Source organism: Aptenodytes patagonicus, chromosome 9 (assembly GCF_965638725.1).
Source record: "Aptenodytes patagonicus chromosome 9, bAptPat1.pri.cur, whole genome shotgun sequence".
Classification (NCBI taxonomy): Eukaryota; Metazoa; Chordata; class Aves; order Sphenisciformes; family Spheniscidae; genus Aptenodytes; species Aptenodytes patagonicus.
The window spans coordinates 4088872-4104742 of NC_134957.1; the positions used below are offsets into that span (position 1 = coordinate 4088872).

Genomic DNA, 15871 nt, shown 5'->3' on the forward strand with positions numbered 1-15871 from the left:
GCCCGGCCCGGCCCGGCTCGGCTCGGCCCGGCCGCGCTCGGCTGGCGGCACTTCCCCCGCGCCCCCGCTTTTGTCCCGCCGCCGCCCGGGAGGCGGGCGCCGCCTGCCCCGGAGCAGCCTGGGAGCTGTAGTGCCGGGACGGGGCCGGCGGGGGGAGCCCACCGGCACCCGCCGGGCGAGCCTGCGGGGAGAGCGGCCGCCGGGAGGGCAGCGAGGCGCCGGGAGCCTCACGGATCCAAGAGCAGCGGACGCTGCTGGCTCTCGCCGGAGGAAAAGCGGCCCCAGGGACAAATCCTGCGGGGCAGGACGCGCTGGGGGCAGAGAGCGGCCCAGGCACTGGCCCGGTGCACGGTCGGAAAGCAGATGAACTGGTGGAGGGGAGCGGCTGTAGCAGGGGCTTGAGAGAGGCATCATCCCTGCAGCCCCCTGAGCCTTTGGGTTAGACCCCTTCTGTCCACCTTCCAACCCCCCCACTGGAGCCACAGCCATGGTTAGACACCGGGTACAATTTTATATTTAATGCAGGACCCCTCCCTCCCATGTCACAGCCCTCCTGATAATCCTCTGATACGAAAGTCCAGTCACTGCCCTGATGCTCAAGCAAGTATCATAAACACACCTCGGAGCACTTTCCCCAAGTCGTGACTGACCGTGGAAGGTGTTTAGGGTCCCTTGGTGTTTTTCCCACTGCAAACTCTCCCCAGGAGGCTCCGGGCACACCCCCAGGAGAGCACCCCGCAGGCACGGCCTTGGGTGCCTAAGCCTGCCAGCCAGCAAGCCCAGCCTAATCCCTGGGGCAGTTTTGCAGCCCCTGAGCCCAGAACTGCCCAGCTTTCCCTGGTGCCTCCAGCCTTTTGGCAGCACACAGGCCACCCTGTATCCTCTTCCCTCTGGGCTGGGATAATGTGTGAGTAGAAACAACACTCATCTGAAATAGCTTCCTCAAGGGAACATCTCCCTGGTCCAGAGCACACAGAATAGGAGAATATTTGTTTCCACATAAATCACCAAAATTGAGAGACATGAGATGTAACCTAACAAAATCTGCGTTTTCTATTTTCAATGTTTTCTCTATTTCAATGTTTTTGACATTGTTATTGCCTGGTAATAAACCAGCCAACGGGGCAGGGAGTTTTCCTGGTGCTGTCCCTTGCCGACAGCCCCGGGGACCTCCGGGAGCAGGCAGGCTGCTGGACCCCGCCAGCCAGGAGCCGTTGTCATTTCAGCAGCCTGAGCTGCTCCTATTTTAAAGCAGATTTCTCCCTGGAAACTGAGCCAAACTCACCTTGTTACACCATGACAGGGCCCAGAGAGCAGCTGTGGGCTTCCAGAGACCTGGAAAACACGTAGATTTTTCACTTGGCGTTTTTAAAGCAAGAATGGCACCGTATTGATTTTACTAAGGCTAAAACCAGTCACATTTGTTCTACTCGAGCACCAACTGTCTGGCAGTTTTACATAGTATGGTATCTCTAAGCTCACGCAGAAAGCCTGCCCTGGGCAGCACCACAATAGCAGCCAGGTGTTGGACAGGCAGGAGCCTACTGGGTTTTTTGTTGTTTTGTTTTTTTTTTTAAACCCCAGTTATCCCAGGGCAGCAGCAGGTGGGTCAGTGAAGGCTCCCACATCCCCGCTGAGCAAGGCAGCGTTCCCGAGGGGACAGCCAGCACCCATCTGAATCCCAAGTGCAACCTTTCCACTATTCTCCGTGCAGCTGTGCTGTTACTTACCTTTCCGCACAAAAGCCTAACCACAACAGAGGAAACCAGAAAACAATGCGAGGCAGTTTCAAACGCATTTTAAAATGATGAATGTAAATTGTTAAACATCTTAATATAATGCCTAACCAGTTTAGCTGTAGACTTCCCTCCCCCACAAAACTAAAACAGAGAACTAAAGTTAGATCAACACTACGCTGCAGCTTTTGCGCTGCTTTTCTGACATTTTTCTGATGTTTTTCTAGCCTGTTTGTGTCGGCTAGAGGAGGGAGTTGTCGTTCTCAGCCGTTTTTCCTGTTGCAGGGCTCTGCGGTGGGTGTTGAACAGACCAGTGATGCCCAGTGAACCAAGAGCCTTTGGGGCCAGGCACTACGTGTTTCCAAAGGCAAGGCAGCCTGGCTTACCTGGCCCATAGAGAAAAAAAAAGCGCTATATTCTTCTCTTCAATCTATTCCTACAGGTATAGTTACTCCTCATCTTTCACCTGCATCAACTGGTAAGGAGGGAAGTTGGTCTCACCAGCAGAAGAAAGGATCCGTGCAGCTACACTCGTCTTTATGATTCCCATGCTGTACACATCGCAGCCCCTATCCAGTTCAGTTTGAAATGCTGCTGTCTTTATTTTTAAAAAGTTTGCTGGAGTTAGAACTAAAATGCAAGACAGACTGTGATATGGAATTAAGCATTAGATAGGTAATTATCTTTAATGTATTGCCAACACTGACTGTGGCTAAGGTGTTGGAGAGAGACCCCCTTCCAGGGAGCTCCCAGGTGAAGCAAGTCCAAGAAGTCAGCACAGCTGGGAAGCAGGTACAGGTGAGCATTTGGTCTCCCATACTCAGCCAGAACAGAACCATAGTCTCTTGCCGTGGACCAGACTGCATCCGTCTCCCTACTTACCCTGCGCAGCCAAAGGCATGATTTCACCGGAGAAATCAAGGCAACTGTCATCCCCCCTTTTGCTGCTGACACGGTGGCCTCGGGGCAGCGAAACCCCTATCTCAGCAGAAACCATCCCCACAGAGAGGAAGCAAAACAACCCTGACTGGGCTTTTTCACACCCTGAAACAGCCTGTATGATTCAGCTGCTGATTTGGTAGCAACTGTAGCAGCTCACAGGTCTTTTACAAGGGAATCTGGTTTTAATGCACCTTTTAATGCCCCAAACACCCGGTCCCCGTGCAGATAACGCACATGGCGCGGGCAGTACCAAAGGGGTCTCCCACACAGAGCGGGCAGGGACTCCATCCCGCATCCAGGCGTGCCCTCCCCATGGCAAGGGGACCACGAGGGGCAGGTCCCAGGGAGAATTTTGTGCAATACAGCTCAGTTGGGACCCATCACCACTTCAGCTAGCCTCAAAAACTCGTTATCCAGTACATCAGCCAAGCTCTCAGCAGACTGCCAACCAGGGCACGAACAGAGTGACCCAAGGGATCGCTGTGAACTACTGACAACTTGGGACAGCCCATTAAACCCTTTCACAAAGTAGTTTTCATGTCCTGTAACCTTTGTTTTTAATGTTCACAGCGATGGAGGCTTTTGAACCTCAGTCCCTGGCAGGTAGCTTAGCAGGAGGGGGAGCCAGCCGCCCCGCTAACCTTGGGACAGACGCTAACCCGCACCGCTTTTTTTTTTTTTTTTAAAAACACTTTCATATTTGCAGTGTTCTTTGCTTCTTCTGCCATCGTGTGGCCAGTTAGAGGATGAGAGCTGTCATCGGTAGAACGTGCAATTGGCTTGCCAGGTCTTAAAACTGTTTTATGGATTTTTGTAATATCCGATGGAGTATGAAGTCAATGGAGATGTATTACTTCTCTTCAAGGTCTCACCTCCTGACGAGTACTACAGATTCATCTTTAATGCTGTGATGGCTTGAAGCAGATCTTGTTAATCCAACCGTTTAGATTGACAGCCGATTTATTGTAAGGGCATGACTTCCCTGTGGACTTGCTGCTTGTGGGGCTCCTGCTCACATTGGGCAAGGAGATCAGGGAGAGGGCACTCGCTGCTGACCGCCAGCTACATGCTTTTGGAGCAATTTCCCCCCCTCTCCCCCCCCCTTCGAGAACCATCCTAGGGCCATCTCCATCTGGGAAAGTCTGAGCTCATGCTCAGGGCTGCTGCAGTCATGGCACTCTGCAGAGACTGGCAGGGCTCTGTCCTTGCCCACGGGTACATCGATATGTGCCGGGAGCCCTTCCCTGCCTTCCTTGGGGGGATGCCAAGGAGGAGCTGACAACACCATATTTTTCCTCCCCTTCTCCTGAATGGGGCAGATCCTTCACTGATTTGGTGACAAATGTTGTTTCATAAGAAATGAGAGCATTTTTGCCAGCAGACCTCAAGGCAGAATCCCTGTCCGTTCACACCCGAGACTTTCAAATCCACCCTTCAGTGGTCTCTGCTTGCCCTGCCAGCACAGGGCTGACCAATAGGCACGGGACCAGGAGCTCGCTTTCTGAAAGTGGCCAAAGCCACCCAAATACTGTATCTGCTGCAGTCCCACATACGGCCTTTAGCTGCTGGCATCTCTGGGTATTTCTCATTGCCCCTCACCAGGGCGGAGTGTAGGTTTCGTCCTCCCCTCACGCCCATCTGCCTGGAAAAAGCAGGTCTCATCTGGGACAGCGAGCACTCGGCATGCTGTCGAGGGTGTTACAAGGAGGGATTGTGTCATACTTGCAAAACACCCACGAGGGAAGGAAGCCAATAACTCTGTCTGCAGAGGGGTTTGCATGGAGGCATGCCTCGGTACTTCCCTCGGAGCCTGCGCATCCCGTCCCCCACAGATCAGCAGGGCCTGACAAGCACCAGTGGAGAGCACCATGCGGTGCCAGTTTCCAAAGCCTGACTCGCAGCCTGTGCCAAAAAACATCTGCTTCGGACTTATGACTTCCTCTGGGAAGCCACAACCTGCAGCGGGGACCTCCCAGGGAGTGCTCTGGGCTTTCCTCAGCCTTCCTGGAAAAAGGAAGGCTGAGGCAAGTTCAGAGTCTGCACTAAGCACTACTGAGTTGACTCAGCAGCAGCATCCACGCTGCAGTGTCCATCGAGCAAGGGGATTTGCACATGCTTTTCTCCACCCCAAGTCCATTTTAAATCAATTTATCACTCCACCAGCAGCTTTCTTTGCTGGAGCAGGGCACGGGGTTCAGATGCTGGTAGCTGCAGCAGTTGTACCTTGCAGCCTATGAACACAAGCCCAGCAACAAAACCCAACAAAAGACCTACAAAATCACCCCCAAAACCTCTTTCTACAGTTGCACTATGCATGGAAGGTGAGTTGTAAAGTCTAATGCAGAGCACAGCTTGGGTAGCAAGAAGATGATTTACATCACAGGTCAGGGATTTGGGCTAGAGTCTTGCTAAACCCAACTGCACTGAAATATAAATGCAGTTTAATAAGGTGAAAGTTCTCTCACAGACAAGGCCTGAGCTCTGATTGCTGCAGAAGACTTTAAAATGAAAACTTTTGGTTAATAAATTAGCTCTTGATCCCATATCCAGTGATATTCTGTAGCAAGAGCCCTTCTAATTAATACACTGATAGTCTTTCTCAAGAGGCACTTTCCCCTCATAGTCTGAAATAACTTATTCAAATATGCAGCGACTTACAGAGTGATAATTTATGAAAGAGAAAGACTACCAATTTTAGTTAACAGAATTTCCCTTTTTAAAAACAAGCTTTTTATAAGAGGGAGGAAAAAACAGCAAGTATATTTGGTACATGATGTGACAAATTTATGTACCTCAGACGCTAGCACATTCCCTTGTGCCTTGAGACAAATACATCCATTAAATAAATTTGATTATATCCTTCCTCCTCCTGCCAGCAATAATGTCTCCAACAAGGCTCATTTAACCTAGAAAGGGAAAGTTTTCATATTTTCTTAATTTCCAGTCCTCGTTATCTTCTCTTTCCCTGCAAAGTCTTAATAGCCTCTTTCATAACAATCAAGAGAAGCTTGGGGAGTTACTCTCACCTAATTAAGCCTTGTTTTTTCTAACAATTCTGCAGAATACATGACAGCAAACATGGCAGCTCTCATTTTTAATGTAATACAACAGAGGATCTACAACTGATAACAAAAACCCAAAAGAAACCCTGTGCATGGTTATTCATTATTCAGTGTATGCAGCCCCTGAGAGCTGGAGGGGGGTGAAAGCTGCCTGATATCACATGCCAGCATTTTTCAGCTCAATATTTTGAGTGATCTCAAGGAAGTCGGCTGTGCCCTAGTGCGCTTACCCAGGAAAAATAAAAGTATTTCCCAACACTTCCTTTTTCTGACTGAGCTAGGAAACTGCCACAAGAGCGTGCTGGCACCCAGCCCACCTGAATCAGAGGGCAGAAGCTGCAAGCATGAGAAAGTGTACATAGCAATCAACTTCTCAAGCTCAAAAAACAATCCACTCCAGGCTTTTATCAACCCAAACATCCATTCCAAGGTTTAAAATCCACTAACCTTGCTCATATATATTTATTAAGTCTATACATACCGTAACCAGCTTTCAGCAACACTTTAACCTGAGAAAGAGCCCCACACCTTAGCTCTGCCTGATTAGCACATTTGTGATACCTCCAGCCCTATCCCAAGGGATGGCAAAGCCAGGGGGCAGAGGCTGCTCACCTCCCCACCAGCCACTGCTGCTGTGGGGCAAGAAATATTTTATTTTTTTTTTTTACCTTTGGTCCAGAACAGAGAGGGGAGAGGTGCACGTGAAAGACCTCCACCACCCCAGGCTCTGTCCCCAGGAAAGCCCTGGGCTCACCCTGGCTGTATATATGCCCTACAACACGTGATGGGATTTCCAGGGAGGCTGGTGGGGAGTGAGGAGCACCTGCAGGCACCCCACAGGATGCAACCCATTGCATTTGCCTTGCAAAACACCCGTTAGCAAGGATCACTGGCACTTGCACTTAATTGCCTTTACAGCCCTAAATCAATGTTCAAATTCCAGTTTCTGGGATGCTCTCTCAAAAACTGCTTCCTGGCTCCTTCTTCTGTAATCTGGGGTTAGTGAAGGGGTGGACAAAGAACCATCATGTTTTTCACACAGTCACAAATCTCTGTCTCTTTGTTAAGTTGTTTTCCCTCACCAGGGAAAACCTGGCCACTGCTGGGTTGTACCACCCCGTGGCTCCCCGATATGTGGAGCACCCCAGGACCGGGCTCACCTTCCCCGACCTGCCCCTCAGAGCGTGGGCCATCCTTGCTGCAGGCGTGAGGAAGGCTGACTTCCAAAGGATCTCTGCGTCCGAAAGCTGGAAACAATGGTGAGACCCACAATGGTTCACATTCCCCTGGAAAGGCTCATATAGGGGGAAAAAATACACAACTGAGTTTTTATTAATAAAATACAACAGCGGATGTACAGCAGGAGAGATACCTGTGCATCTTAACACCAGCTTGCTGTGGGGGGACCTCCTGCCCTGTCCATACTTGTGGGACAATTCAAGGGCTCTCAGAGAAGCTCTCAGAGTCAATGTCACCTTCCTCACCTTCTCCTGGGGGTAGAGAGGAGCAAGGAGGGATTAAAAAATAAGGTGTAATTGCTGGCTAAGCCCAGCCAGCGGGCAGAAAGCAAAGCGTAAAGAAGTGGGAGAAAGCACAGCAGGGCTGTGGGTGCAGCCGGAGGGGCCGGCAGCCTCGCCACATGGTTCTGTCTGCCAGGCTCTCCTCCAGGTCTTCCCACTGCCTGGGAAGCTTGGTGATGTGCTGTACACGGGAGGGCCCGCCAGCTTTTTTAGCACTGACCAAGCAATGCTCTTCCCACCCTTCCTCTCAAAAGAGCAGTAGTATCTCTCCTACCCTCCAAATTTCAGCCCACGCAGTTAAATTTTGATAGCAATAACAGGTGCCAGGAAAAAATCCGATTGTGCAAAGCAATGTCAGTATGAGGAAGTGGGACCAGCTGTGCCCCAGTGTAGGTGTATGCCCACAGGCACTTGCTGAAACATCTCTTCATCTCTTCCCAGCACAGTAGAAATGATCACCAACTTTTGCAAAGCTCAGACAAGCGCAGCCTCCCTCCCTCCATCCATCCTTCAGGCTTAGGACATCTGCCATGGAGAGAGCTGCCGGTGGCCATGCCGGCAGCCGCGGGTTCCCCGAACGAGCACCATCAAAGGGAAGCAGGCTGCAGATATGCAAAACTCACACATGCTTCTGCATCACCAGTTTGCAACAAATGCAGCCGCAGCCCAGGCTGAGGCACCACAAAAATGATTGTGGAAGCAGGAACCAGCTTTTGCCTAACCCGACCCTCCTGAGACAGCTCCGCTGGAAACCTGAAAAAAACAATGTGCTAGATAATATAAAAATGCTTAAATGCAAAGCACGGCTGTATGACCCAGCTGGCTCCGGTCCTCCCTGCAGAAAATGCTATTGATACCGTTTACTTTCTGCATCAGTAGACAGAAGACGGGTCTCCCCGGGGCAGTTGCTGTTGCATCGCTTCATGCTTCTCGGCACCTTTGGGGCTCCAGCGCTTTCCAACGAACCCAAGATTCGTGGGAGGGTGCCACTCACCACCACCTTATTTTTGGGGGCGTCTCCTCAAGGCAAGCACTGCTACTGGGCACCATGCCTGGCCTCAGCGCACCCGCCAGCAGATCGGACACGCCGGGACCAGTCTGGGCAGAGCTGCACCTTGCTCCGCTGGCAGCAGGCAGTGCCACCGAGGACCATACCTCCCAGAGACCTCCTTGCCTTGCTGATTATTCAGCTGTCAGGCTGTAAGATGAATAGCAGAACAACGGAAAAAGGAGCCCTGCCCACCCTGCCTGCTCCAGGCATGCCACCCCCTGCTACAGCCACTGCTTTTCACTGGTGGCAGGAGCAGCCCGGCCCGTTACCCTGTGGCACGGAGTAGCCATTAATTAATGTATTTCGGTTTATCTTTGATCACGTAGATCTCAAGATCTCATTTCTGAGATGTTTCTGGCTTTGAGATAGACCATTTTTAACACAGAGTTGTTGCTGCTCACCTTCTAAAGAAGATAAAGTCATATTCCTGGACAGTGCAGACCAGGATTGTCTCCTGGTTGTAGTAGGGATTAGCGGCTCTACAGCCATGGGAACACCAGGATAAGGGGGGTTGATTTTGAAATATATTTGAACTGCCTGTCTGCACCACTCACTTGAGATCATTATATTAGGGGAAAGTGCGATCAACCTAACCGATGTCTTACAGCTGGCTCCCAGGGAAAGTTTCATTCAGCTGCCCAGCAGTGCCAGCCGGGCCAGTTCTGTCTTTGGACTTGTCTCGCTGGCCGTATTCTCTGGCTTTGGGTGTCACACGGGGCACGCTGTGTCCCTGCGTGGATGCTGGTGCCCGTGCTGAGGAGCCGCACCGCGCAGGGAGCACCAGAGGGAGCTGGCTGCCGGCCGGCTCCACCGGACACTCCCAAACCCGCTCAGCTCCCGCTCTCCACATGATTTCGGAGCTGCAGCAAGGGAGGCTCAGCCCCAGCACAGACATGGGCTGGTTTGGGGTGCCAGCTGTTTGGGAGGGCTTGGCCTCCTCCCAGACCCGGTGTGTGTGTGAAAAGCGGCCGTTAGAGGGGATAACCCCCCCAGCATTTTTTTGGCAGAGAGAAACTTTTAATGTTCCTCTCCCCGTGGCCCTGTGGACATCCGTGACCCCGGCAGCAGGAGCCTGGCTGGCAGCCCAGTCCGGCCCCAACGGGGGCACGCACAGCCCTGACCCACCCCAGGAGAAGGGGCTCCACCGCAGGCACGGGTCCTCATTTTGCCCTCCCACATCGCCCACAGCACCGGCACTGCAGGGATCTCCACCAGACAGAGACAAGGGTTTACTAAAAGTGCTGTATTTACAGGCAGGTATTAATTTGTGCTCTTGCTATTTACAATTTATTTACAATTAATCCCTATAGTCACTGACAGTTGAATCTGGTAGTTAGAACTTTACAGCAGACTGGCAAGGCAGAGTAGCCAGAGCTTCTCTTCTGTTCCCTTTTCAGCCCTGCCGAGGGAAGGGCATTAGTGATTTTTCTTCCCCTGGACCACAAAGGCATTGCCTGTTAATCAGTAATCATGGGAGCAGAGGTGACTCACGCTCTGCTGCTGAGCACAGTTCAAGTCTTAACGCTTACAGCCGTGAAGGGAGAACTGCTGCACTCCTGACTTCATGTAAAGTGTTTCCAGGACTGACGGCTGGTTTTCCTGCACGTGCACCCAGCCGGAGCCAGGCAGCGCGAGCCCTCCAGCACGGCCCAGTCCCTGCGACAGCGCGGCTCTGCCAGACGCGGTGTGTGTCGTAGATGGGTTGTGTTGGGATGTGGATGCTGCTCGTTCTCCCGTCTCAGAGCTGAGCTGAGCACAGATCAGGGACCACCCTGGGCTGCAGGGCGCCAGGCTGTCGGTGACACAGGAGGGTCTTGCGTCACCTGCAGGTCACCACTGTCCCTCCTGGGAGGATGGCAGGATCAGGAGGAACGATCCTGGGGAAGCAGCCTCCAGCAGCCTCTACCACCAGCTGCCACTGAACCAAGCCTTCGCTGACGGGCTGCAAGGATGCACAGACAACATGGGCATCACCCTCCTCCACCGTGTGAGGGGGCTCCTGACAGCCCTGCCAGATGTGGCTGGGGGCCAGGTGAAGCTCTTCCGCAGACCATCTGTGACTGCCCTCCCACCTTCACCAGCTGGAAATTAGACTTTTCCAGGCAGCAGCCAGGGACTGAATGAGAGGCCAAGTCAGCCCCCTGACCTGTGAAGACAGCTTTGCCTGGACATAGGTCAATTCAAGAGACAAGCTTTTCCCTTGGGATATTTGGTCCGATCTTCCTCTCTTCCACAGACTCGGTCGGGTTCAGACCGAGTCTTCCACAGAATACTAACACGGGGTCGGCGAGTGGCCGGCTGTTCCCTTTTCAGACGGGTTTGCAGCCCGGCTGCCAGAGAGGCGTCTTACAAAGGGACTTTTGGCTCGCTCCTGCAGATCCCTGGTTTTCAAGCCATGCAGAGAACAATGATGCTGTTCATGCCCCAGGACCCGTTGCCCAGGACTGCCAGCCCTGGCCAAGGACCCTAGAAGCCCTGCATGAGCGTGGGTCCCACTGCCACTGCAGTGTGGGATCCCCTGGGACCACACATCTCCTGGGATGTGCCTTCCTGCTCAGGGGACGATAGCGGACTGCTGCTTCCTCTGCTCCTGCCTCATCTTCAGAGCCAGCATTGCCCGGCGGTACAAGTCTGGGAAGGAAGGGAAGCAGTCAGGCACTAACAGAAGGGCTGAGCTCTGGGGTCCAGCCTGGCAGCCGGCGCTGAGCGAGGGCTGCAGGGACACCCCGGGCTCCAGCACAGTGCACTCGTGTGGCCGCCCCGCATCCCATCTGAAGGCAGAGGGCAGCATCTGCCTCCCCAGCAGCCCCCACCTTGCCCTGCAGCAGCACTTGCTTATGCCTGTGCTGTGCCACAGCATCAAGCACAACGTGGGCAAGGGCTCCTGTGCAGCTCACACCCTGCTGCCAGCAGGCCAGACCCCCTGATGGTTTTCAGCAAAATCTGTCCTGGGAAATACCAACCAAAAGTACTCGAGACCTCCTCACACTGCTGCTCCATGGCAGGTTCCTGCGACTTGATTTTATTCTTGATTTTCTTCTTCTTTTTCTTTTTCATGCCCTGCACTAGATGGAGAAATACAAAATTTCAGGCACCACATCTGGGCAAGGATGCATTTGTCACCAAACCAACCGAGAGGACTGCTGCTGGCGGATCTGCAGTCCTCCATCACCTCCGTGCATCAGCCCCTGCGGAGATGCTCAGAGATGTCTCTCCTCTTCCCTCGTCAGACTCCCAAGACCCCGCTCAGCTGATCTGCAAGCAAAGCTAACAGAGATGGTGGGGGCCAGTGGTCCAGCATACCGCCATGTTGCCGGCTCCCAAAACCGCCCCGTAGGGTGTCTCTGAGGGTCCTGGTGCCAGTGGTGCCAGCAGCCCCCCACAGCCCCCTCTCACCTGGGTGGGGGGCAGCCATCCCGGTGGGTGCCGGCTCCTCCTGCCCCACCCTGTTGGGAGGTAGCAGGCCCCCGGCAGCCCCGGCTCGGCTGTCACCCACTGCTCCTGGTCCCTCCGGCTCCTCGGCTGGGCTTGGCTGCCCCGAGCCCTTCTTCCTCACCTTCACCTTCCTCTTCCTCCTCCCGGGGTCCTTCGTACTCTCCTCCTGGGCAGGGTAAGGGGGATGAGGGGAAGGTGGCGGGAGTCCCCTTCCATCCCGTCCCAGCCCGGGGAGGCTCACTCACCAGGGGGAGGAGGCGGCAGATGGGCCGCAGTGGCCGGTACTCCCCCGTCTTCCCCGCGCCGTCTCGGGCATCCTCCCCGGGGGACGGCGGGTCCCTGGCGGGGCGAGAGCACGGCGGGGGATGGGGGCGAGCCCCGCGGGGGGGTGGCGGGAGAACGGGGACGGGGACACGCACAGACGGAGCCCCGCACCCACCTGCGGGCGGGCGGGCGGCCGCGGACTGCCCTCGGGCCGGGGTCGGGTGGCGGAGCGGCGGCGGGCGGCGGTACCGGGGCGGCGGGGGCGGCGCGGAGGAGCCAGCGCAGCCCCTGCAGGGTGGCGCGGACCGGGCCGGCGGGGGGGCCCCGCTTGGCGGCGCAGGGCTCCTGCGGGCGGAGGGGCAGGGTCAGCCCCGGCGGGGAGCGGGGAGCGGGGAGCGGGGAGCGGGGCGGGGAAGCCCCGCACTCACGATGCGGCAGGGCGAGCGGTTCTCATTGACCAGCCGCTCCAGGGACAGGCGCTCGATCAGCTCGCAGGGCAGCAGGGCGGACGCCGCGTCTTGCTTGTTGGCCAGCCTGGGGAGCGGGGAGAGCGGAGCGCGGCCGTCAGCCAGGCCTCCGGGCGCCTCGCCGCACGACGGCGGGGGAGGCTGGATGCTTTCTCCCGGTTTGGCTGCGATTAGGTGAAGCGTTGCCCGGCCCGTACCCGGCGCTGGAGCCCCCTCCCCAGCCCCTCTCCAGGGATGCTCCCAGGTCCTGAGCACCGCTGGGGTCCCCACGTCCCAGCATCCCCCCGACAGCCCCCTGGGCACCACATCCCCGCAGCAGCCCGGCCACACTCCCCACAACCCCAGCAACAGGTTCCCACTCCCTCCCCACCCCAAACCCTACAGGTCACATCCCAGGGACTCGGCCTTACAGTAAGATAGGCTTCCCGGAGACATCGGGATGGCTCAGGACACGGCTCAGGACCTTGCGGGCCTCCTCCATCCGCGCCAGGTCACTGGAGTCCAGGACGAAGAGGAGCCCGTGGGCCTCACTGTAGCGGCTGCGCCAGGCGCTGCGGGAGCGCTGGCCCCCAGGCAGGTCCACCAGCGTCACCTCGAACCTGTCCACCCGCAGGCGGGTCTGGCCAGGCTGCGCCACGGGCAGCACCTCACCGGCCAGCGCTGCATGTGGGGAGAGGACAGAGAGCTGGCGCAGTGAGCCCAGGAGCATCCCTGTGGCATGTGCCTCCTCCTCCCCCAGCCACATCCCTGCTCCCGCTCCCAGGGCTGCCCAGGGCACAGCACAAGCCCTGTGCGCTTCCCCCAGCCCAGCAGCTGTATTTCAAGGGTCTTGGTCCTTCAAGGCTCAGGCACTTGGTTGCAAAGGACTGTAAAGCTGCTGCCTCTAGCCAAAGCCAGCTCCGGGGCCGTGCTGCTCCTCACCTCTCTCTATGTCCATGATGATGGAGGTTTTCCCCGCGTTGTCTAGCCCCACAACGAGGAGGGTCACCTTTCTGGGGAGCGACAACAGAGGGTGAGCATCCCAGAGAACGGCTGTGCTCCCTGGGGAGCAGTGACCACTGCTGGCCCTGGGGCTCCCAGGCAAGGGACCCTGTGCATGGCGGGAGAGGGGCAGGACAGTGACACAGGCTCTGGCTGAGCTGGGGGCGAGGGCAGGGACGGTCGCCGGTGCCAGGGAGAGGGTGAGGGCAGGCACAGGTGCCTGGAGCCGCCCTGGCAATGTGGGGCAGCCGCACTGTGGAGCCTTCAATGCACTTCCTATGGCAATGATTTCTTTTCAGATCATATAGGATTAAGCAATGATATGCACAGGCCAAAATGATTGTTCCTTATATGTGAACAGTTAATGATTGCTCTTGGTGTCCTTCTGAGTCAGTGAGTTATGGGTATACATGGCTAGGGAGAGGTAGCAGGGACATTTTATGAGCTTCTGCCTGGACTCAGGAGGTTTTTCCTATTGCTAAACAGTCCTATTTGGTCTCCAGCGACGTGCTCCACCAGAGCCACAAGCAGAACATTTTCCCTGTGGTTGACAAGCCACAGTATTCATTCACAGTGTCGTTTTCTTCTTAAACATACAGACCAGGCTGCATGGGTGGCACAGCTCCACCTCCGGCATTATGGCAACGTTTACTCATTGGCAGGAGAAGACTGCCTGGGCTGGTGCAGTGCCATCCCCAGGGAATTAACCTGGGTCTCCTGACACGTGCAAACACGGCAGGTGTTTCAGTTCGACCTCCCCAGCTTTCTTGGGGAGCTGCTGACTTTGCACAGAGGGAATCTCGCTGGGAGTGTTTCCCGCATGCGCACCCCTGCCTGCCCTGCTCCCCTCCCTGCCCAGCTCCTGCCTGCTGGAGGGGCAGCGAGGACACGCGTGTGCCTTGCTGTGTGGTTTGGGGACGGTTCCTGCAATGGGCACCGCTCTTGCAGTGTTACCGCACCGGTGCCCTCCCCAATAAAAGCATGGGTAAATGTTGTGCCCCCCGGAGACCCCCAAGGAGCGGGCATGGGGACCTACCTGATGGGCTCCTGTATGGCCTGCAGCCACGACCAGCAGCGGGAGAAGAGGTGGAACATGCTCAGTAGCCCCGCGTGGAGGGATGGCCTCTCTTCGGCACCTACAAAGTGAGCAGCCCAGCGTGTCTCTGGGCTTCGTCCTCCTGCCCGTGCCTGCTCCCCATGGCTGGGAGCATCTCACCCCAGGGTGCCCCGTCCCACGGCCCAGCACTACTGCCTCCAGCCTGGTGCACGCAAGCCAAGCCGGGGGTCAAAAGCCAGCCACTGGGCAATACCTCAGGGCATGGACCTCCCGGGTGGACCCTGCCCTGGCAGCCCCTTCTTGCATCGCAGGAGCGCCAGTCAGGCTCTCACCCGCTCGTCCCTGCCGCGCGGCCCCTGCTCACATCCCGTTTGCGCAGCAGCTGCTTAAGTCTAATCTGGATTTAAATTACTTACTCCTTGCAGCCTACTTAATCCTGGTGGGTCGGCCCAGGCCGGTGGCCGCTGGGACATGGAGTGCCAAGGGGCTGCCCACCATGCCGGGTGGCACAGCACAGCACGGCACGGCACTGCATTACCCACCTGGCTACACCCATGCGGCGCTGGGCAGCCTTGTGCCTCCATCACTGGCTTGAATGGCTTGTGGTGGGGACATCACCTGACAGCTCATGTGGGGCTTCCAGCTGAATTAGTGTCTCCTCTAACAAATGGCATCACTGGCTCCTTGCTGCCTAATCCCTGCGCAGATGTTTCTCTGCAGCCCCTGCAAGGAGCAGCCCCTGCACAGTGTGCACGGCTCTGCTGCCTGCCCAGGGGTCCCCTCTGCGCCGGGCTGGGGGACATCACCACTCACTGCTGGTATTTTGTGCCCTAACGAGGCACCCCCTGAGCAGCAGCAGGTCCTGTGCCGCTCGGAATAGAAATACCAGCCAGCCCAAGCAGGCGCCTGGCTGGGAGCAGGGAGGCGGTGGGGACCCTTGGACAGCAGGGCAGGGAGCGCAGCCAAAAAAGCCCCAACTCCTTGATCTGAACCCTGAAGCTCTTATCTTGCTCCTCAGGTTTCCTGCTTCTTCCCCCAGCCGGGGCAGGGCTGCTGGCATGCTGCCGCTGTTGTGTGCAGAGAAGAGGCCGCACGGGGATGTCTGAGCCACAGGAGCTTTGGGTGGGGGGAGTGGAGTCCAGAGGGACAAGGACATGAGACCCACCAAAAGCCACACTGGGGAGCAAACAGAGATCCTGCTGGCTCACATCAGTCCACGCTAAACCACCCAGAGCCAGCAGCACTACATCAACCAGCTGAGCCCCAGCCATGAGCCAAGGATGCTGAGGTGCTGCCAGGCATCCCACATCTCCGGGATGGCCCTGGGGGTGCAATCCCAGGCTGGGTGCAGCCCCT

General features: G+C 56.1%; 1 protein-coding gene across 1 annotated transcript; it reads right to left on the reverse strand.

Annotated features, from left to right (window-relative positions):
- Positions 1-12298: 12298 nt before the first annotated feature.
- Positions 12299-14553, reverse strand: ARL13A (ARF like GTPase 13A; the record flags this gene model as incomplete). Its single annotated transcript, XM_076347609.1, has 5 exons — positions 14495-14553; positions 13399-13469; positions 12888-13137; positions 12439-12544; positions 12299-12355 (listed from the first exon to the last, which is right to left on the reverse strand). Coding segments are annotated over exons 1-5 (543 nt in total), but the record flags the coding sequence as incomplete, so codon positions are not given.
- Positions 14554-15871: the final 1318 nt, after the last annotated feature.